Consider the following 24,316-nt stretch of genomic DNA (forward strand, 5'->3'; position numbering starts at 1 on the left):
ATTGCAGTGTTCACCAAAGCTGCTCCTGGAGATCTACACACTTAAAAAGATGGTTCTTAGAGGGCTCTTTATTAAAGAAAATGGTTTTATAGAACCATGAACACTGAAAGAACCCATGATTAAAGGGTTCTCTGCATGGTACAATCGTTGTTCAGATTGATGGAGAATGCGCTTTATATGGCTCTATAAAGAACCTTTTTAAAAATGGTTCAATATAGCATCAAAAATGATTCTTCTATTGTAACAAGCCTGACACCGTAACAATAACAGAACCCTTGTTGGTGCTATAGAGAACCCACAGCACATTCTCCATCAATCTGAGGAACGCTTTAATCCTGCTAACGGTTCTTTGAATGTTTACGGTTCTTTATAGAACTATTTTCTTTACTAAAAAATCTTAAAGAACCAATTGATAAGCATGTAGATCTCCAGGAGTGGTTGGTGACCCCTGTACTGTGGAACCCTTTCTGGTTCCACTTGTCATCTTTTATTTTTAAGAGTGAAATTGTTAACAGCAACATACACAATTTACATGAACAGCAGAATCTGATAAAGGCTACAGAAAAGCATGAAGGTGATCTTTTCTTCATTAATGAGAATGAAATGGGTTCAGTAAGCGATGATGTTGCCGATGAACTCCAGGAACCTCTTGCCGTACTGCTCAGGGTGTACTGTGGAGATCTCTGCACCAGACTAGGAAAAGAAGAAACATCAAAAAATACTGTTAAGGCAACTAAATACTAAAAACTGCCAGTGGACAACAGCGCAGAAGCCTGGGAAAATGCTTTAGATCATTTAGAAACATCGTGGTAGGTGGTCATCGAGAACAGAGAAGGAGCTATAAAGTCTCCTTTCTGTGTTTTGCATTATTGCGTTAGTGATCATTACTGGAATCATTTGATCAATTCCTTTTGACCACTTGTGTGTGATAATTCATAACAGTGCTGGTGATACTTGACAGTCAGAGAACAGCGCTGTCTGTCTGTCAAATTCGGCCCAATCCCATTTCTTATTTTTACCTCTACCCCTTGTTTTCAAGTGTCACATTGCCCCTTGAAACAAGGGGTTGGAGTTGAAATCTTCCCTACGGGAAGAATAAAGAAGGACATTACTTCATTAAAAGGCTACAAGCGGTGCTCTGTAGGTGACCCCGTCAGTCTGCAGTGATAGCAGAGGAGGGTAAAGTTCGACAACCTCGCTGCTGGGCTTTAGTTATATTTAGGGAATCATATGCATGCAAAGGGGGGGCAATTGTTTATTATCGCCCACCCCTAATTATTCAGTGATATGAAGCTGAAGTCAGCTATTCGCCAGCTTCTTGTTCGAATTTTCCTGTTCCACCTTAAATGGTCTGAGGCACCAGAATGTAACTGCTGCACCATTTCAAGTGGAATGGTAAATTTAGCTAGCTAGCAAGACATCTGCATACTACTAGTGATTTTTTATGCTTGTTATGAAGAAAAAGACCCTAATACATTGAAATGACATTAAAGTAAGATAATACAATGGTCATTGTGATTTTTTAACAGAGAAAATTCTCACATTTGTGGGTTTCTTTGGTCGCTTCTGCAGCCATCTTGCTGGTTTTTCTTTTTTCCTCATAACACTCTGTTTGCAGTTTGAAAGACCTCTGTTTGGAGGGCCATGCAGCCCTAACACTTCCCCTACCCCTCTATCTCAACAAGAATTGGGACACCCTACTCCTAGACGTGAACGCACAAAATGGAGGGGTAAGGGCTAAGTGGTAGGGGAGAGAGGTGATATGGAATTGGACCAAAATCCATAACTGATTGACTCACCCCGTGTTTGACTGTTTTTGCTGCGTGAGCTGCTTTCTTCTTGGTGTCATAATGCGTCAGAATGTTTATCAGCCCCATAAAGTATACCTCTCGCTGTGGAGCACCTAGGAAGGATTAAAAAAAAGAGAGATCTTTTAGAACTTTCGATTCTAATGAAGGAACAAACACGACTAAACTGTAAAACATGTTAAAGTCGGATCAAACTTACAGTTATAAGGCAGCTTGTTTGAGAACTCTCATGTTGAGATAACTCCAGCAAGTTGTGAAGTTGCTTTACAGTTTTGTTTATCTGACTTCTATGGGCAGAATTACTAAGATTTTACACCCTCCTAAACTTAATTTTGCCATAATAAGATCAAAGTGGTGTCGTTGCTCTTTTGCGCTGTTGCCTCATTTGCATATGCATATGAGTTTCTCTCTCAAAGCGCAGAATAGAGGGAGGAGATTATTATAATGAAGTAAGTGTGTGCAGAGAAAAGAGAGTTTTTCAAACATATGTATATATTTTTTAAAACAAATTCATTAAAATTTACAATAAGAAACAGAACATGATGGATATGTGTGGATCATTCGGCCGCACTGGTTCAAGGTCTGACCTGAAACATATTTCAGACTTTTAACTGTTCTTAGACTTTAGACTAAAACCCTTCTGCTTTGAGTGACTCTATACTTTAATTATGTTTATTTTAATAAAACTAATGATTGAACATTCCATTTTGTTGCTACCAAAACAATCATAACACTGGCCAAACTTTACCAAATGTTTCAGTATTGACTGTTTCGGTTGTGAAAATCATCATATTTTTTATCGAAATCTGTCTTTCAGTAGTGACAGTCCTTAATGTTTCACACTGCAGACTTTGGGACACATTTACTTCAAAACAATGGGATCTAACTACTCACCATGTGGCCATGAGGGACAGGGATGCAACCTCACTTCCTTCTCTGAAATGCAGGGGCTGGCTAAAATAAGGTTCCGCCTTCAGACTAAAACTAAAGCCGCATTCTGTTCCACAGGGTCCCTAAGCAGTACTGCACTGGATTTCAGTTAAGGAAACTTCAGTTGATAATTCAGAATGTCCTGAAGTGTCATAATCAAACATACATCTTCAAGAGACCTGCAGTGACTGATGGGTAAACTTTCCTCCCCCTTTTACCCCATTCTTCAGTGGTCAGGACCCCCATGAACCCTCACAGAGCAGGTACTATTTGGGTGATGGATCATTCTCAGCACTGCAGTAACACTGATGTGGTGGTGGTGTGTTAGTGTGTGTTGCGCTGGTCTGAGTGGATCAGACACAGCAGTGCTGCTAGAGTATAACAGGGTAAAAGGGGGCTAACAAAGGATGCAGAGAAACAGATGGACTACAGTCTGTAATTGTAGAACTACAAAGTGCACCTTTATAGTAAGTGGAGCTGATAAAATGGACAATAAGCGTAGAAACAAGGAGGTGGTCATAATGTTATGCCTGATACACACCGATACATATTGAAGATACATTTTATATATATATATATATATATATATAATGTATCTTCAAGGTAAGCAAATTGTTGTGTGTTTTGAACTGTTTTGTTTGTTTTGAACTGTAATGAATAAAGACTCACCAGCTGCACTCTGGATGGCGTACACATCAACATACGGGTCAAACTCTCCTGGACCAAAAGGCTTCTGGCTGCTCATGTAGCCTGCGATTCCCTCAGGTGAGGTGCTGAGAGAGCCTACAGCTGGAGAACCGGTGGAGACACCGTTCTCCGGCTCTTCTTCCTCCTCACACAGCGGCTCTCCGTAGTCCTCCTCCTCCTCTCGCTCTGCTCTCTCCATGTCATGGATCCCTAACAGCAGGCTGTAGTCCATGATCTTTAAACGCACAAGGAACTGTAGGACCCCAAAAGCACAATACACAGTACATCACCACATGTAAATTTCTCTGAGGTTAGATATGATGGAACAAACACAATGAACCAATGTTTCAAAATTCCTCCATAATTCAGTGGTTCAGAGGTAAACAGAGTGATTCAGAGTGGTTTGGTGTGAAATGGTTCAGATTTCTTTACAGTGGTGGTGTTAGGAGCCAGGGGTCGCCATGACTACAACACAAATACCGCCATTTTATTTACAATCCAAAACCACCAGTGAACCTACATGTGTCTTCTGAGTAATAACTTTCTTATTTGACCTTCTGTGTTCATTTGACCAGGGGCACCCAAACTTTTGCATATGACTGTACACAGGTCTGTCTAGCTAATTAACCTGATCTGTCTTTATTTGAATCATGCTGTCAATTATCCCCCTGAGTTTATATGAATTATTGTTATATGAGTGCTTGTTTTTAAAAAAACACATTTTACCTTAAACATTACAGTTATTTGAATAAAAAGTATCAAGCATGATAAATGCTTTTCACAGCTGAGAAAACACTCATCGTCAAAGTTTTAGTCTTCCTTCATTTGTGCACTTTTCCTGCTGTTGTTTTAACAGGATCTACACTTGTCAAAAGTTGCTGCTCATCAGAAAAAATATTATCTTTCCTTAAGAGTGAGCGTGAGCCAAGTTGTCCTGTTGCACAAGATAGTCGTTATGCAACCCATTCTAACCTCCTAATGATCAGTAACAATCTTTCTGAGCAGCAGCAGACTGTCCAGGAGATCCTGTGAAAACTCAGACTTCTTTACAGTGGTGGTGATCCAGGGGTCGCCATGACTACAACACAAATAAAGACATTTTATTTACTGTTCAAAACCACCAGTTAACCTACACATGTCTTCTGAGCTTTTATATGGAATGTTGAAGTTGGTAAAATAATGGTTAAAAAAAAAGTTTTCTTTGGGGACTATTTGGCCTCACAACACCCTGCATGTATCCCTCCACCATGAAGGTCATATATTCGTATATTTGTATAATGTGTTTAAGGCCAAAACTCTTGTAAAACAGTGTCTCAGGCATCAGGCAGTGTATTCATAACCTTTTCATGTAATAACTTTCTGTGAGGGAGCTTTTAGAGGTGGACATCTGGTTCCTATCACCAACACTGTGAACAATTCTGACCCAGTCAGTTTCTCTAGAATGGAGCATTTCACACCAAACCACTCTGAATGACTCTGTTTACATCTCAGCTATTTAATAATGCAGATTTTTAAAATAAAATCAGTGTAATTTCCCTTTAAACCTTTATGGGTTATTAGCAGTAGCCAATGAGCGGTCACTGCACACAGATGTGTTAGCATGATTATGGGAGGTTCACTTTTATAGTGATATGAACTTGAAAAAAATGTGTTACAGTTAAGCAATTAAACAATTACCTCAAGGGATTTTATGCAAAATGCAAGGCCACTTCAGATGTTTCATGTAAGTGACCACTGACCTTTAATTTATGAGTATTTTCAAGGTCTGAAAGTACTCATAAACAGTGTTTTTCTGTATTGTAAATGCATTTGGCAGAACATATAAACATTGTAAACTACTTGCCTCTACGTCTCTGTTCAGCTTGTCCATGAGCTTCTCCTTCTCCTCATCACTGATCCAAATTCTCTGCATGTTATTCCTGAAGTCCATGTCTTTGAAGGTGGGGAGTTCCTTGACCTTTAACACATAAACACATGTTTTCACACTTGCTTTAACATTCCTGACTGTTTTCTGATGTCTCACTGATTCATACAACCACTAGATGGCAGCATGCGAATAATTACAAATTAAGCGTATGAGTGTAAATACATAAAGGAAAAAGAGCATTCTGCTGACAAAACATGATGAGAATGCAATTTAATCCTTAAAAACGAAGAAGAAGACATCTGCAGTAGCGTTAGTGAAGTTTATGCAGGTTTATTATAGTCTGCCTTCCAAGTTTAACAGATTTTGGCCTGTATTTACTGCTTTAGTTTTCTCTGAGTACACACACAAAAAGTAGCAATAATGCCAACCAATCAGCATTCAGTATCAGTAATGTTAACCAATCAGCACTCAGTAGCAGTAATGTTAACCTATCAGCACTCAATAGTAATACTGACTAATCAGCACTCAGTAGCAGTAATTCTAACCAATCAGCACTCAGTGGCAGTAATGCTAAGCAATCAGCAGTCAGTAGTAGCAATGCTGATCAATCAGCATTCATTATCAGTAATGCTAACCAATCAGCACTCAGTGGCAGTAATGTTAACCTATCAGCACTCAGTAGTAGTGCTAACCAATTAGCACTGAGTAGCACTAATGCTAATCAGCACTCTGTAGCAGTAATGCTAATCAGCGATACAACACATACAGCACAATTCTTTAAAATCTCACCTTCTCTTTATCACTTGCTTCTCGAGATACCAAAGAGCCCTATAATGAGAGAATGACTTTCTTCAGGTTAAATATAGTATAATGATTACTTCCAAGGCAAAACAAACATATGGAGTGTATAAAATAACACTAAATCCATGCTTAAATGGTTCTTTAATCAAATGGTTCAGATTCTCTGTTTTTATTACTGTCTTTAAGACTGATACATGTAAATGAGATCTCTTCTCATTGGCCTCATTCAAAAAGCAGTTCAGGTTGAAACACTGCTTGTAACTTCAGTGTGAGTGGGCGGGGCTAAACAGTTGTAGGCTGAATAGGTTTATATGTAAATGCATTGGTTTTTGTGACACCACAAAAACAGTGAATTCAAAACGGGCCGGTTTTGCAGCTTAGTTGACATATATGAACTGTATGGTGGTGGTAGGTGGGTTGCATTATAAAAAAATGTTAACAACGCACACTACACACTTAAAAAGATGATTCCTCAATGGTTCTTTAGTAAAGATAATGGTTCTATATAGAACCATGAACACTTTGCATGATTAAACGGTTCCTCAGATTGATGGACAATGTGCTGTAGATGGTTCTATATGGAACACTTTTTAGAGAAGGGTTATATATAGCACTAAAAAGGGTTCTTGTATTGTTACAATGTCAAGCCTGTAAAAATCGAAGAACCCTTTTTCAGTGCTCCAAAGAATGTTTTTCAAAAAGGTTCTATATAGAACCATCTACAGCATTCTGCAATCTGAAGAACGCTGTCATGATGCAAAGAGCTCTTTAATAATGCAAAGGGTTGTTGGAGTGTTCATGGTTCTATATAGAACCATTGTCTTTACTAAAGAGCCCTTGAAGAACCATCCTTTTTAAGACATCAAATTCTTTTTGTTTAAGACACTTGTTTCCATGAAATACATTTGCTGGTGATTAAAAGGTCCAGTTTTTGGGCAAATAATGACTCGCCTCTTCCAGCAGATTGGCTATGCCTGTTACAGAGAAACTACACCAAACATTGAAATGTGTTATAATTCTTGTGTTATTGGTAGCACTGTTGTTAAGACATTTGACATATTTTTGAAACTAATGAAAAATGTATTGTACAAATGCTTAAAAACTATAAACTTTGTAGTTCTACAGTTACAGACTGTAGTCCATCTGTTTCTCTGCATACTTTGTTACCCTGTTTTTTAATGGTCAGGACGCCTACAGGACCCCCACAGAGAAGGTATTACTTGGGTGGTGGGTCATTCTCAGCACTGCAGTGACACTGACGTGGTGGTGGTGTGTTAGTGTGTTGCGCTGGTACAAGTGGATCAGACACAGCAGTGCCGCTAGAGTTTTTAAAGACCTCAGTGTTGCTGGACTAAGAACCAAAAACATCCAGCCAACAGCGTCCTGTGGACAGCATCCTGTGACCACTGATAAAGGACTAGAGAATGACCAACACAAACAGTGCAGCAGCAGATGAGCTGTCGTCTCTGACTTTACATCTACAAGGTGGACCAACAAGGTAGGAGTGTCTAATAGAGTGGACAGTGAGTGAACACAGTGTTTAAAAACTCCAGCAGCACTATTGTGTCTGATCCACTCGCACCAGCGCAACACACACTAACAAGCCACCACCCCGTCAGTGTCACTACAGTGCTGAGAATGATCCACCACCCCACCACCCGTGGGGGTCCTGACAATTGAAGAACAGGGTGACAAAGTATGCAGAGAAGCAGATTTACTACAGTCTGTAACTGTAGAATTTCAAAGTGCTCCTATATGGTCAGTGGAGTTGATAGAATGGACAATGAGTGTAGAAACAAGGAGGTGGACTTTATAAAGTAGCCAGTTGGTGTATATATGTTTATATTTCATTAAATGTGATGATAAAATAAACCCCGTCTTCATCATTAATCAAAGCAGATTTTGCGTCAAAACCAAATGAAGCGCATTGTGGTTTTTCAAAAGCAAATAACATCATCACAAATGTTGTTTACATTGTAAATAATTGAGATAATAGTAAGGTATATGAATTATTTTAAAAATCCACTTAGAATGGTTATGGGTGGCATGACCCATGAACCCATCATCCATTGTCAGTGTTTTTCTTCAGCTCTAGGCGTCCACTCATAAAGAACATGCTGGGAACAAATGAGAGCATTTTCCTCAGAAGTTACCTTCAGGTCATACTTCCTGTGGATGATCAGCCTGTGACTGAACATGTTCCTCGTCACAGTGAGGTATGTGTCTTCATTATCCACAGTAACACGATACATGCCGAGGAACTGGGGGAGCAGCGTGATGCCGTGGCATGTCACGATGTGCTAAACAGCACAAATACGAGATTCAGATCCAACGATTGCCAAAAACATGCTGTACATGCTGTATACTGTTGTGACGAGCAAAATCAGCTCACTAGTATACAAACTGAAAGAAACGCAGGATGAGCAGGTGTCTACAGACATTTGGACATAAGGTGTAGAGATAACCAGATATTAACCTCACTGTCATGTGCTTGTTTGAATTCAACCCAGCAGTCATCAAAGGGGAGATCCACCAATTTTTAAAATATTTTGTCTAATTCAGTGTTTGAGATGTAAACAGAGTGATTCAGAGTGGTTTGGTGTAAAATGGTTCAGATTTCTTTACAGTGGTGGTGATAGGAACCAGGGGTCGCCATGACTACAACACAAATATAGACATTTTATTTACTATCCAAACCACCAGCGAACCTACACGTGACTTTCTGGGTGTGTTGAAAAAAAATAATAAAAATAAAAAACCATCAGGTCCAAAATAGTAACTTTTTCAGGAGAAGAGAAAAAAACTTTCTTTACTTTTAACATTAATTCATGCGAAAGTATTTTTATTTGAAGTGATTTTTGCGTGCTTCTTTTGGTCCATTCATCGTGAAATTCTCACACAATGTGAAGGGCAACCGTAGTGCTCAAATAATGAAGAGTTATTTTAGAGGTGGTCATCTGGTTCCTATCACCACCACTGTGAACAGTTCTGACTTGTTAAGTTTTTCTAGAACAAAGCATTTCACACCAAAAACCCCGAATGACTCTGTTTACATCTCAACCCTTTATTAATGCAGAAATATAAAAAAAAAATCTGTGAAATCCCCCTTTAAATGACACAGTCACTAATAAACAATGCCACACCTGGTGGTACTCTGACAGGATGTGATGCATATCCTCCACTTCTTCGCTGGAGATCTGCTTAATAATCAACGTGTGGTCATATGAGGTCAGCAGCAGCCTGTCTTCCTGACTGTTGCTGTCCTTAATGGGGGGACTGCGGGCCAAAGAGACCTGAATGAAAATAAAGAAGAAGAAACATCAATAATGCTCAGCACCTGAGAAAACCTTCATTAGCAGATGGAGCTGCAGGACAAAGCAGTTATAGAAGGTGAATGCTGCTGTTAACCAGCTTTTCTGGGAATGTATAACATTAGAGACAAGCTCATTTGCATACTGAGAATCATTTATTTATAATTTATTAGATTTGTTAAAAGCTTTTATGACTATTTGAACATTCTGATAGGCTTCTGCACTATATAGCCAAAAGTATGTGGATCTCCCTGCCAATTACTGAGCTCAGGTGTTTCACCCACACCTATTGCTAACAGGCGTATAAAATCAAGCATATAGCCTTGCAGTCTCCATAGAAAAACACTGGCAGTAGAATGTGTTGTACAGAAGAGCTCAGTGATTTTAAACATGACTGTCATTGGGTGCCACCTCTGCCACAAGTCAGTAGTGCTATTATTGTGAAATGAAAGCATCTAGGAGCAACAAACAGCTGAGCCACAAAGCGGTAGACCACACAAACTCACAGAACAGGGCTGCTGTTTTGCATCACTCATTACAAAGTGCCTCTGGAAGCAACACAGCACAAGAACTGTGCGTTGCAAGCTTCATGAAATGGGTTTCCATGGCTGAGCAGTTGCACACAAGCCTAAGATCACTATGAGCACACTGCCACTGGACTCTGGAGCAGTGGAAACGTGTTCTTTGGAGTGATGAATCACGCTTCACTATCTGGAAGTCTGATGGGTGAATCTGGGTTTGGTGGATGCCAGGAGAACGCTACCTACCACAGTGTGTAATGCCAACAGTAAAGTTTGGTGGAGGAGGGATAATGGGCTGGGCCTGTTTTTCAGGGTTTGGGCCCTTTAGTTGTTGGGTGACGTTAATGCTACAGCACACAAAGATATTTTACACCATTATACACTTCCAGCTTTGTGTCAGCAGTTTGGGAAAGAGCCTTTCCTGTTCCAGCATGACTGAGCCCCTGTGCACAAAGTGAGCTCCATAGAAACATGGTGTGACCAGTTTGGTATGGAGGAACTCCAGTGGCCTGCACAGAGCCCTGACCTCAACCCCACTGAACACCTTTGCAATGAACTAGAGCGGAGATTGTGAGCCAGGTCCTCTCATCGAACATCAGTGTCTGACCTTACAAATGCTCTTTTGAGTGAATGGGCACAAATTCCTACAGACACACTTTAAAATCTCGTGGAAAGCTTCCCAGAAGAGTGGAGGCTCTTTCAGCTGCAAAGAACTTGGTTGGTAAGCTTCACACAGGAGTCATCCATAAAACACTAAGCTCACTGGGATTGTTTTTATGCAAACACTCATGCAAATACCAGTGAGGATAGTTTTCCTCTGGGGGAATGCATTTGACAGGAAAAAGAATTAGACACCTCCACAGCTCACCTCCATAATTGCACAAGCAGAATGCCAACGGCTCCAGTAAAAAAAAAAAAAATCAGTTTACAGGTCAGAAAGTGGACTCATAAAGTAGCACACAAAACAACAAAGTTTCTACAGCAAAATTTGGAAACTGTGGACTTGGTGATTCATTTAATAATGAAATGTATGATTTCCAATTGAACTGACATGTAGAGCGTCCTAAGCCCATCCTACTGCAGTGAAGTAGGGGAGCGCAGGAAGCAACCTGACACGGGACACAACAATGCAGCTCAGACACCTTTAGTAAACAAAGACAAGTAAAGTACATGTGATCTTTTGTGTTCTGTATGTTTACACAGATTTTAAAATGAAAAAGAGAAACATCTGAAAACAGGGATTTTCTTCTACTTCATTAGTATCTTTCAGATGTTAGTATTTAGGTTTTAAATAAATATATAAATGAAATTGACATTAACAGTTGATAAAGCTGTAGTTATTCAGAAACAATGTTCATATTTTACTAATGTGTGATGTTTTTTATTTTCCTTCACTGGACAAAAATAAACCTGTCATTGTTTGACACACAGACTCCTGTCAGTGTTCCTATATAATTTGATGTGTGTGCATCTATCAGTTAAGCTGTCTGTCTGTCTTATAGATGATAATATATAATGCAGGATGGTTGGAAAATATGTTTGTTTCTTACAGCATAGAATTATATTGAACTAACTTTGCACTGATTCATCAGACTTTTCTAGCAGGTGTTAAACTGACCCTCTGTCTGTTACAGTAAACCCACCCATGGGTTAAACTGTAACACTGCACTTCCCCTCATTTTGGGTGGAATTGTACATGAACGGTAGGTGATAGAAACAAAGTTCAAGTGGAATTCTAACCGTAGAATTACTGTTATTACTCTTGTAACAGCTGCTGTGTCTCTAAAGTGAAATGTCCTGGTTTAAAGACTAAACCCCCTTTTACTGATGTTGGACCTGAGGCTGTGTGAATTATGTATTTATTTATTTTGCTAGCTGGACTAAATTATACCTTTAACAAAGAAACAAATGAATACACCCAGCACCACAGGTGATTTTATTAGCCTTTAGATCAGTGGCTAGCAGCCAGGATTTGTTGACACCACAGGGATTCCAACAGTTGTGTGATGTATCTATGTAATGATTGGCCCTTTTCACATTTCTGCATTCTTTCTACTGGACGTAGTTGTTGCAGGGTAGCGCTGCTTCCACTAGAACAATAACAATCACCACGATGATGAGTAATGTGTGTACAGCTCACTCAAGTGTTTGAGTTTGAAACAAAAACAGCCTTATCTCAGTTTCAGTGGTTTATCTGCAGACCATGAAAAGAAGAGAACTGAGTTTGTGCAGTTAATAAAGGAATAAACTTTGTCATACCGAGGAAAAGAACCTCTGTGTCTGCATTTCACCGCTGCTGACTAACGTTAACATGCAGTTTGTTCTTTAAAGTTGCTGCTGCAGCCGCTTTCAGAGGAACAGATTTCTGAGAGAGCGTCTGAGAGAGCGAGTGCTCAGGAGGGGGTAGATGTTCGTTCACTGGAGCCGCTGTTTGTGTAAAACATCTACAGTGACACTACGGACCATGACGACCAGGTGTGCCCCCCTGCCGGCATGTGTGCGTGTTTAGCTTTTTCCTAACTAGTTTTTTGTTAGTGATTTAGCATTTTGGTTATAGTTATCTTCGCCTCAATCAATTTATCGCTCTGTAGATGTTAGCTGTTACTGTACTCTGATAGATGTGAAGGTTTTTTTTTCACAAATCATTTATATCCTTTATTTAGTTTGGACTGCCAGACTTTTGGGTGTTTGACTCTCCAACAGTTCTGGACACATCCTCGAAATTCAATCTTGGCAACTATGACAAAGAAAAAGTAACACACCTTTCTGTGGTGAGCTAAAATGATATGAACGCCTGTATTTCTGAGGTTAATAACTGCCCGTGAGGCAATAGCAGAACATGTTTTACCCAGCGTTTACACACTTCTGTTTCTTGTGAAAAGGGCCTATTGCTGGCTATCGTAGTGAGACAACACTGATGGAAAAAAACACTAGAACAGTTGAACCGATGAGGCTGAGGGATGCAGTACTATGCAACAAAATATTACATATAACATAACAAATAACAGATTAAACACTACCAGAATGTCCCTTTAAGTACTGAGTAACATATAGAACTGAAAACAGTGGTTTTAAGGTCTAATTGTGAACCTTTAATAGGTTTCTCCAGGTGAAAAGTATGTATGTCTACCTTTTCATAACCTATTGTTTTAAAACAGAACAATAAAAAGCCTGGAGACGAGACGGGGTGTGTGGAGTCAATACAACTTAGAAAATATAATTTCAATGGATTATGGTACAAATATGTTCCCTGACTAATGGTACTGAGATGTACCCTTGAGGGTACCACCCCAATGACAAGAGGGGTACTGCCCCAGTCACAGTTTAGTACCTTTTTTTTCCCGAGTGTATGGAAGATTCTTACGGTAAATTTAAAGTAATAAATGATTCTAATCATATTATATTATACTTTCTCCCTGTGTGTGTGTGTGTGTGTGTGTGTGTGTGTGTGTGTCCGTGGGTGACCCTGAATATTTGGTGTGTGCCAAGTAGGGCAGAGAGAAAAACCTGTTTGTTTCATATGAGTGTTAACATGTCTTTGAAGGAGAAAAGCACAGATGTAGAAAGACTCAGTTGTAACCATACTGAATTAAAGTAATACATGAAGTGAATAAGGTTTAAAGGCCTGGGCCTGACTGTGGCCTTGGCCTGTGATTATTAAAAAAATATGTTACTCCTCAAGTTGGAAAAAATGGTGGAATTTTTGATAAGAAAAGATGATGATGTTAATAATGACGTGCAAGGTAAAGAAACAGTGTAAGGTTTAGAGATAATGGTGTGCAAATCAAAAGATTTGAAATATTTGGGAGGGGCAAGGAGGAGCCAGATGTTACCCAGAAAAGGTGTTACCTAGGAAAGTGTTTAAAATTATGGGTTTTTGTGGGTTGGTCAGTTGTTGCCTGGGCCAACTCAGATTAACGCTTGTTTGTTGGACAGCCTTAATCTTAATGAAAGAAATTGTGCCTTTTCCTGCAAAAAAGAGCTTTATTTTAATTCTAAACCTTTGAGCAATGCCTATTTTTGATATAGATTATAGAACCATCTGTAGCACATTCTCCATCAATTTGAAGAACCATTTAACAATGCAAAGAACCATTAAATTATGCAAAGTGTTCATTGTTGTATCAACAACAATTTTATTGACTAAAAAACCCTTGAAGAACCATCTTTTTAAAGAGTGCTGTCAGAATTATTAGTATTGCCTGATTTTTATTATTTAAGCTGATCGTAATTATTTTCCACAGCTGTTTGCTTTCAGAATCATATGTTTACAATAAAAAGAATGTAAATTGGGTGTGATGTCATATGAGATGAGGCAAATATGTGTAAATAAAAAATGGGGAACACATTCATATTTAATATAGATTGTCTTTTTTTAGTAAAGACAGTGGTTCTACATAGAACCATGAACACTTAAAGAATCTTTTGTATAATTAAAGGGTTCTTTGCACTGTTAAATGGTTTATCAGATTAATGAGTATCTTCATTTTTGTCTTTTTTTTTAACATTTTTTTTACTTAATTTAAAAATGCTAGTTGCCTGTTGCACTGTGTGGCATGTTCATGATAAATGGACCAATGGAAATGATCCAAAATTTAATTACTATTTTTTTTGGCCATAAGTGTGTTTGTACTTGTAAAACACCATATATCATATGTAAATGTGTTTCCCATTTTTAATTTACACATATTTGCCTCAACGTATGACATCACACCTAATTTACATTCTTTTTTTTGTGAAGTAAACATGTAATTGTGAAAGCTAATAGCTGTAGAAAATAATTGTAATCAGTTGAAATAATAAAAATCAGGCAATAGTAATAACTGTAACATCACTCTTTAAAAAGATTGTTCTTTAAGGGTTCTTTAGTCAAAAAAATGGTTCTATACAGAACTATGAAATGGTTCTTCAGATTGACTGAGAATGTTTTGTAGATCCTTTTTGAAAAGGGTTCTATATAGCACCAAAAAGGTTTCACTATTGTTAAAAGCCCAAAGAACCCTTTTTTGCTACTATATAGAACCATTTTTGCTAAGGTGAGGCCTAAAATCTCTAATTATGTTTCTGTTAATTTAAATCTTAAAACACAACTCAGAGCTTACAATCAGAAAATGCGGAGAACATCACAGCTCCTACCTGGTAGTCGTGGTCCTCAATTCCAAACCGTTCTCGGAGGTTGCGAAACACCTGCGGGCAGTACTCCTTGAACTTAAAGTGTCCTGGAAGGTTTTCCCTGTGTCAAACACAAAGAATGAGAAACTCAGAGTGAAGTTACTAAGAGTTAAACCCTCAGAGATGCTCATGTGGTTTCTGACACTGTATCTTATCTAGAAATATGGATAAGCATACATTAGCATAACTGAATACAGTAGTAGCATCCAGAGAAGGCATCTGAGAATATGACTGTAATCCCTTGTTCATTTTTCTTTAATACAATCAGCATGTATTTAACTCTGCAAGTCCTGTAGAGCTCTCTCTTCTAGGGTTAGGACTTCAGGAGCTGGACTGAAGGCCTTACATGTTTGTTTAACTACCAACATAATTAGGAACTCAACAGAGAACTCAACCAGTCACGCTTTGAGACCAATTTTAGTAAGAAAAAGGTCACTGTAGTCCTTCTGGAAGTTCTAGATACGTCACTGACCCTGAATAGAGTTGTAGTCTAAGCGGATTCTGGTTAGTTCTTAGGAATGGGAAACAGCGGCAGCAGCTCTATGTACTGTAAAACTGATACATACGAGCTCTGGTATATGAAAATGTCCGTTACAAGTTTCAAATAAAACATGAAATGTATTTTGAAAGAGTCAAATGTTTACCTTTAATATAGAATGAAAAAAGTCCTGAAAAAAAATCTGAATTGCTGAAGCGCTGACATACTACTAGAGATCCCATTTTTATAGCTAACAGCATGTCCTCTGCATGTCACAGTTTGGACGATGGTAATTTGTGGTAAATAACCTTTTATTACTTGATCGCTACCTTAGTCTTGTAGCTTCAGTGCAAAAACTAAAGAAGAACTTCAGATACCAAACATGTTGTGGCTGACTGTTTACATTTGGAGTAAAAGGAGAAAACTGGGTAAATTTGATTTGGTTTAAGAGTAATGACTGAATAATGCACCTAGAGTTTAAGGAATGAATCCAATGTTCAGCAGTTTACAGTAGAGATGCACTGAAATTTCCACCAAAAAATGTCACCAAATATTTTTTCATGAAAACTGTCAAAAGTGGCACTTTCTGTTTTTAGGAGAAGGAGAAAAAAGGTCATAAATATTGACCGAAAAGTGCGAAAGATTAAATAGGACTACAATGAAGTGTCAAAATGTAATGCTTAATAGGAAATAGTTTGAATGGCAATGAAACTGAGAAATAATCTTTGCTCTTCTGTGCCAGTTAACACAGCTGCATTCGAACAGTTTGAGCAGCAGAAGATTAACAGTAAAACACCAATAACCAATAATCATATCAATAATATTTTGGTAAAACTTTGAAAGTTGTTAGTGTAAACATGCATACCTTGGTGTGATCCTGCTGGTGTGGGTTTGTGGCTGTTTCTTTTCTAAATGCGGGCTCTAGACTGCGACCAAAATGGACACAGGTGCAGTGTTACCTTTTTCTCTGCATTATAAGACAATGTGACCTTCTTTGCTCTTTTAATGATATTTTGGAGATAGTAGTATAGCTTGTGTCTAGTTAGTTAAGTGATATCTGGCTAGGACAAATCTAGAGTGCGTAATCAACTATACTACAGGGAGATTCACTCAAAAGAGGCCCCGAATATTCTGTAATAACTAATAATAACTAATAATTCTGTAATAACTAATAATAAAAGAATTTTCATTTTGGTGCATCACTATTTAGCAACACAGTGTTACAGTCAGCTTCATATGAAAACTGATATGGTATGATATGATACATAAAAAATAACACATTTTTTATGTGCCCACTCATTCAGCACAATTCATATCGTTTAAAAGACGAAGTCTTGATTCCTTTGTACTCCTCCATCAAAATGCGATGACTTTAGCCCCGCCTCTAAAACATCTTCTGATTTTTTATGATGTCACTGTGCACCAGCGGGCAGGGAAAAAAAATGTGTTAACTAATAACATCAAATTTCATCTCCTTCTTTCGTCGCTCAGCTGGCTTGGAGAACCTCCCTGATACCATAACTAATACACTCGCAAATACACATATGGAATTAGAATGAATTATGAATTCACTTTTACACAAACTGAATCAAAAGCTTTATTATATTTATAAAATGATAAAGATTTAACAAATACAATTTTTCACCACTACTGTACATAAAGTGCAAAGTGCATCAAAAAGTAGTTAAATATAACTCTTTCCAAAGATAAATATTATTATGGTTATAAATAATGATAATAATCTTTTATTATGTTTGAATGATGGGGTCAGATTATAGCAGAAGGAGCAAATGTTCAGATTGAGACACATATACCCTGTTCAGTAAAGTGCCTCAGTGCTGCAATCTCAAAATCCCCCGAAAAGCACATGTATCAGAATACCAGGGCGGATTACGGGTTGGAGAAAGGCTCTTTGTGCAGCGTTTTTGCTCAGTCATGTAAACAAGCATCGAGCATGTGTCCTTACTTTCTACGGACATATGCTGTAGATATTAACCACTTAACATTTCAGGTTTACTTCATACTAAGACTTATTATTCAGTAACTACAGGAACTTCAAAGCAAACTAATGGAGCTATTCTTATTTTATAGAAGTGTGTAATAAAACTTTGGGCCTGCTGGTGGACCCATGGCTTTTCGTGAACGTTTAACCTCTTAAACCGGATCCAGGCTTACATTCCTCACTCTTATAATTCAGGAATAAGTCGGTCAGTGTGCACTGTTTTCTCTATAGCTTTAGGATGCAGTGAGTCTGGACATAAACAAAATGAATGAACAGAATGAACAGAATAAAGTAGGAAAGTAAAATTATCATAAACTAGCTAACAGTATGTCAAAGACTTCTCCTGAGTACACAGAATTACAGCACACTCTTAGCAAACAGGGTTCTATATAGTACCAGAAAAGTTTTTTGGCTTGTAACAGTAGTGGAACCATTTTTGGTGCTATATAGAACTCTTTAAACTCTTAAATCATGCAAATGAGTGTTTGAGTGTTCATGGTTCTATGTAGAACCATTTTTGTTACTCAAGAACCCTTGAAAAACCATCTTTTTTAGGAGTGCGTGACTACTGACATTTAGCTTGATGGTTGCATAGATTGCACTTTTAAATAAGATGGTTCTTCAAGGGTTCTTTAGTAACAAAAATGGTTCTATGTAGAATACATGATACATGATTTAAGGGTTCTTTGAATGGTGAAATGGTTCTTCAGATTGATGGAGAATGTACTGTAAATGGTTCTATATAGACATTTTTTTAAAAAGGATTCTATATAGCACCAAATAGAGTTCTGCTATTGTTCTGATGTCAAGCCTGTAACAATAGAAGAACCCTTTTGGTGCTATACAGAATCCTTTTCAAAATGGTTCCATATAGAACCTATTAAACACACTCTATCATTCTGAAGAACCCTTTAATAATGGAAAAGGATGTTTGAGTGTTTAGGGTTCTATATAGAGCCATTTTTTTACAACTCCATTGGGACGCTGTGAAAAATGTAAATAAAAACAAAATGTAATGATGTGCAAATCATTTTAACCCTATATTTCATTGAAAATGCTTCAAAGACAACATATCAAATGTTGAAACTGAGAAATGTTATTGGTTTTTGAAAAACATTTGCCCATTTTTAATTTGATGGCAACAACTCGTTCCAAACAAGTTGGGACGGGGGCAAAAGAAGGCTGGTAACGTTGTGTAATGCTGAAAAAAAACACCTGGTGGTTGATTGGCAACAGGTCAGTAACATGACTGGGTATAAAAAAGCACCTCAGAGAGGCTGAGTCTTTCAGAAGTAAAGATGAGGAGGAGAACTTTTGCTTTTCATCATCTACGGTACATAATAACATACATATATGTTTTGGATGGCAGCATATGGTAATAACATATGCTGTCACCAGATGACATCTTTTTCAGGGAAGGCCTTGATTATTTCACAAGACAATGTCAAACCACATTCTGCATGTATTACAACAGCATTGCTCTGTATTAAAAGAGTCCGGGTGCTAAACTGACTTGCCTGCAGTCCAAACCTGTCACCACTGGATACAACATTTGGCACATTATAAAAAGAAAAATATGACAAAGGAGACCCTGAACTGATGAGCAGCTGAAATCCTATATCAAGGAAGAACGAGTAAACAATACGCTTTCAAGACTAGCAGTCGATCTCCTCAGTTCCCAAACGCTTACAGAGTGATGTTAAAAGAAGAGGTGCTGAAACACAGTGGTAAACATGCCCCCATCACAACTTTTTTGGAACGTGTTGTTGGTATCAAATTCAAAATGGGCATATATTTTTCAAAAAACAATAAAATTTCTAATTTTCAACATTTGATTTGTTGTCTTTGTACTATTTTCAATGAAATATAGTGTTTAAATGATTTGCACATCATTTTTTGGAAATGTGTTGTATTACTTCTGTTATTAAAGATGCAACCCTTAGACACAAATCATCCTTATTCAATACAACTGTGAAAATTGCGTGAATTCAATTTTTTGCCAAACTGTTCCTTTAACATCTAAAAACATTTTTCGGACATCCCTGAAAACCCACCTCCCCCCTCACACACACAGACCAACACATAATTAGTTGCATGTAATTTGAATCAGGTTCTGTGGCATCAGGAGCGCATTTGAATACAGTGAGCTCAGGTGAGGTTGAACTCCTACGCTGTGCACCTGCTTTGCTGCTTTAATTGGCCAGTGACAACAAATGTTACTTAATATTGCTGTTTGTGTCTCATATATTAATAAATGTTTTTGATTTTTGATTGTACTTTAATAAAAACTGAGTGGCTGCATTGTAAAGGGCCCATTTCCTGTAAGGTTTAATATGTAAACACTGTTAAACTTTTAAAGGGCCTATTTCATAGATTTTTCTTGTTTTTTGTTTTTTTTTCAATGAGGTCCAGTTTTGAGATCTAATCTTTCTATGTAGCATAAAATTTGTAATAATACTTTTTTAAATAACCTCTTTTTATCCCTCAGAATTAAACAGGCTGTTTAGCCTCGGCCACTCACACTGAAGTTACAAGGAGTGTTTTTTGAATGAGGCACAATACAGGACAGCTAATTACACTAGCACCATTACGCTAGCAGATCTTTTCCTGCAGATTATGTCTGGTGGGTCGTACTTGTTGAACAGGTGATTGTTGACCTTGATCTTGCTGCTGGCTTTGAAATCATCTGGAAGCAGCATGACGGGTACTGGCACCTGAGAGAGGTCATTCACCTGCCGAGGGGAAATGGACACAGAGTTAAACAGCATACAACCATGTACACTATGTGTCCTAAAGTATCCAGAGGATTAATCAGCTCAGTTTCTTTAAGCACCACAGAAAAGCATTGAGATGTACATGAGCCTAAGGTCACCATGCTGTGGAGCAGTGGAACTGTGTTCTCTGGAGTGATGGAGCTCTATGCAATACCTTTGGGATGAGTTGGAGTGACCCAGAACTGACCATCCAACATCAGTATCTGACCTCACTAATGCTCAATCAAACCCTCGCAGCAATGTTCAACTTCTATTTTAAAGCCTTCCCAGAAGTGTAGAGAAGTGTAGAATACCCTTCATTTCAGAAGAAACACTGTAAGTAAATGTAATGGGCAGGTGCTGATAGCAACCATTAAGCTGTAATTAAGTGGTTCCCAATGTCAATCCTGCAGACCCCGCACTCCCCTCATTTACTTTACACCTGACCCCCATTGGAAACTCATTCCCACCAGTTACAGGAGAACACATAAGATTTTTTTGTCCTTCTCTGTTTCTGGCAGCACTACGTCATAATTTTGAATTAGTATCTTCAAATAATGACTTATTTTCTCAAAATACTGACTTATTGTGTCAAAATAAAATGACTTAGTATCTCAAAACATTGACTTACTATGTTGAGATGACATTATCTCAAAATAAAGACTCATTTCCCTCAATTAATTACTTGCTTTCCTCAAATTGAATCACTTATTTTGACATAGCGTCTCATTATCTTAAGAAAATCATTATTACAAGACATTGTCAATATTTCAAGAAAATGAATCATTCAAGATATTAATTCAGTATTTTGAGAAGAGCAGTCATTATTTCAAGATAATTGGTCAACAATTCGATAAAATTTGTCATTATTTCTAGATATTAAGTCACTATTTCTATATTATAGTCATTCATTTCTAGAAAAGTATTTAATATTTCAAGATATTAGATCAAAATTTCTAATATCTTATGTCACTATTGTGATGTAATTCAATATTTTGAGCAAATTATTCATCAAGTCATTATTTTCAGAAAATTAGTAACTATATCCAGATACTAAAACTATACAATGTTTTGAAAATGTCATTATTTTGAGATACTTTGTCAATATTGTGAGAAAAAAAGGTATTTTATCAAGATACTTAGTCAACATTTTGAAAAAATAAGTTATTATTTTGAGAAACTAAATCAATATTTTGAGATAATAAGTCATTATTTCGAGATACTTAGTCAATATTTTGAGATAATAAGTCATTTTTTCAAGATAACCAGTCAACATTTTGAGACAAATCATTATTTCAAGGTACTTGGTCAACATTTTGAGATAAAAAGTCATTATTTCGAGATAGTTGGTCAACATTTTGAGATAAAAAGTCATTATTTCGAGATCCTTGGTCAACATTTTGAGTGAAGAAGTCATTATTTCAATAAACTTAGTCAATATTTTGAGAAAAAAAGTCATTAATATTTGTATACTTTGTCAATATTTTGACGCAGTTACACAGTTGTTTTCCTCTGTTTTCAGTGGGCTTCCATATGAACCAGCACATCATGTTGTTAATTAGTTAATGAGCTGAATCAGTTGTGCTTTAATGAAGGAAACGTTCACAGTGTTGGGGGGTCCACAAGCCCCTGCGTTACTTTCTGTTCAGAGAGAGAGAGGATAGAAAGGACGACTCACCGTGTGATTTATCCCCCACATAAAGACACTCAGGACCGGGTCGCTCGCTCTCAGCACCTCCACCTTCTGCTGCACAAAGTGCTTTTTCTTGCTTTTGGTCCGGGAAAGTTTAAAGGCAGGATTCAAGACAGCAGCCGACTTACTGGGGGAAGCCATGACCCTCAGCACTGAGACGGTCAGAGGATGTCAGCTACAGACTGAGTAAGCTACAGAACAGACCAGCTTTCAGCACTGTGAAGCAGAAACATCAACATTCTTCAGAAGATCTCTGAGCTAATCCTTACTTCTTCAGTTCCTCTGTGGCTGAAAGGCCAGGCGGCCACTCTGCTCAGACATCTCTCAGTGAAATGTAAGAATAGAGGACAGTCAGCTCAGGTGAGTGCTGGTGGGTGTTCCCCTCAGAGCTCAGCCTCAGATTTGGTGAAAAGTCATTTATAGAAGATCCAGAAGCACAATAATGTAAAAGTGCTGAATGGACAAGAAGTAAACCAGTGTACGGTGTCTCTGCTATGAACTGAGTCACTGTTAAGGCTTTGGAATGTCACTTCTGTGTCTTTTTTTCCTGAAGGAAAATGCTAGGGTCATTTGATCTACACGTGACTCACTCTCTCTCTCTCTCTCTCTCTCTCTCTCTCTCTCTCTCTCTCTCTCTCTCTCTCTCTCCCTTCTCTCTCTCAGGCTCTAGGTAGAACCTTGTTGAGCTTTTAAGGCTTGATGTTATTTGCCTTTGAAAAACCACAATGCGCTTCATTTGGTTTTGATGCAAAATCGGCTTTGATCAATGTTGAAGACGGGGTTCATTATATCATCATGAACATTATATAATATCTACTGATACATACATATACTTCATTCCAACCACCTCCTTGTTTCTACAGTCTTTGTCCATTTTATCAGCTCCACTGACCATATAGTAGCACTTTGTAGTTCCACAGCACAGACTACAGTCCATCTGTTTCTCTGCATACTTTGTTACCCTGTTCTTCAGTGGTCAGGACCCTCACAGAGCAGGTATTATTTGGGTGGTGGGTCATTCTCAGCATTGCAGTGACACTGACGTGGTGGTGGTGTGTTAGTATGTGCTGCACTGGTGTGAGTGGATCAGACACAGCAGTGCTTTCATCTAAAATAGTAAATCTACTACATTTTTATATATAGTTTCATATATCAGTTCATTAATTATAATGGATACTTGAAAATCAAAAATAGGGAACATATTTTAAAGTCATTCATGGTTTAGGGATACATGCAGGGTGTTGTGAGGCAAAATAGTCCCCCCCCCCAAAATTATTATTTTCAGATTTTCCACTATTTCCCCATCATCAACATTCCATATAAAGCTCAGAAGACACATGTCAGGTTCACTGGTTGTTTTGGATAGTAAATAAAATGTCTATATTTGTGTTGTAGTCATGGTGACTCCCTGGTTCCTATCACTACCACTGTAAAGAAATCTGAACCATTTCACACCAAACCACTCTGAATAACAATCTTTGAAAAATCGGTCCCCCTTTTGGTTCTCTTGTGTCGTCTTATAGATGTGTTATTAAGATTTCACTAACTATCTTTGCAAAGTGAATACGAACCTGGTAGTGAACTTTTCAGACATAAAGCCCATTTACAGTAATAAACAAACAACGTTCTCTGTACCTTTCGTTACAGCACTTTATTGACAGTTACTTCAGATATTTTAAGTACAAACAAAACAAAACTCCATGAATATGTTCACAGATGAGGAACCGAACCATCAAATGTTGAAAATCACAGACTTTAGTTCCTTATTAGCATTTATTTGATCCCCCAAAAGCTGCAGTTTGAACGTTAGAAAAGATAAATAATAACAAATATGTAAAAAAACAGGAAAGATCAATAAATAAATGTCTTGATTTTAAGTTAGAAATACATACTGTAAGAAAATAGGCTATACAAAGTTTCTCTCATCTGGAAAACTGAGAATAATGATGTATAAAAAAGTCTGTGTGTTATATATAAAAAGTATTAAATATATGTACAGATGTATAAAAAATTAGCCCTAATTTTATCATGCCTGTGAGAAGAGGCTCTTGGGTAAAACTTGATTTTAGGACATATATATTTTGATAATGTACATACTTTGATGTGTTACTTGAATGCAGCCATTCAGATCTTTCAAGATTTAAGAGTTATAAATAATATAATAAGTTAACGTGATGCAATTTTTGGACCATTTAAATTAGTTTATACATCATTAAATTTTAACACTATATAAAGGGCCGCTCAAATTAAGCCAAATAAGAAAAAAACAGAGATATAAGAACACAAGGGAGAT

At 37.6% G+C, this 24,316-nt stretch overlaps 1 protein-coding gene across 1 annotated transcript; it reads right to left on the minus strand.

Annotated features, from left to right (window-relative positions):
* Positions 1-482: 482 nt before the first annotated feature.
* On the minus strand, positions 483-22,587 carry pip4k2cb (phosphatidylinositol-5-phosphate 4-kinase, type II, gamma b). Its single transcript, XM_036559601.1, has 10 exons — positions 22,009-22,587; positions 20,212-20,309; positions 15,062-15,158; positions 9,237-9,386; positions 8,247-8,393; positions 6,082-6,120; positions 5,269-5,382; positions 3,408-3,678; positions 1,800-1,903; positions 483-693 (listed from the first exon to the last, which is right to left on the minus strand). Exons 1-10 carry the CDS (start codon positions 22,162-22,164, stop codon positions 610-612), a joined length of 1,260 nt encoding a protein of 419 aa, XP_036415494.1. The 5' UTR covers positions 22,165-22,587; the 3' UTR covers positions 483-609.
* Between the last annotated feature and the right edge of the window lie 1,729 nt (positions 22,588-24,316).

The sequence above is a fragment of the Colossoma macropomum genome, unplaced genomic scaffold (assembly GCF_904425465.1).
Source record: "Colossoma macropomum unplaced genomic scaffold, Colossoma_macropomum, whole genome shotgun sequence".
Lineage (NCBI taxonomy): Eukaryota > Metazoa > Chordata > Actinopteri > Characiformes > Serrasalmidae > Colossoma > Colossoma macropomum.

Coding starts and splice junctions, on each gene's coding strand:
- pip4k2cb (XM_036559601.1), bottom strand. CDS start 22,164: ATGGCTTCCCCCAGTAAGTCGGCTGCTGTCTTGAATCCTGCCTTTAAA. Junction 5,383..6,081: donor AAGCAAGTGATAAAGAGAAG/GTGAGATTTTAA, acceptor TATGTGTTAAAG/GTCAAGGAACTCCCCACCTT. Junction 3,679..5,268: donor AGCTGAACAGAGACGTAGAG/GCAAGTAGTTTA, acceptor GGGGTCCTACAG/TTCCTTGTGCGTTTAAAGAT.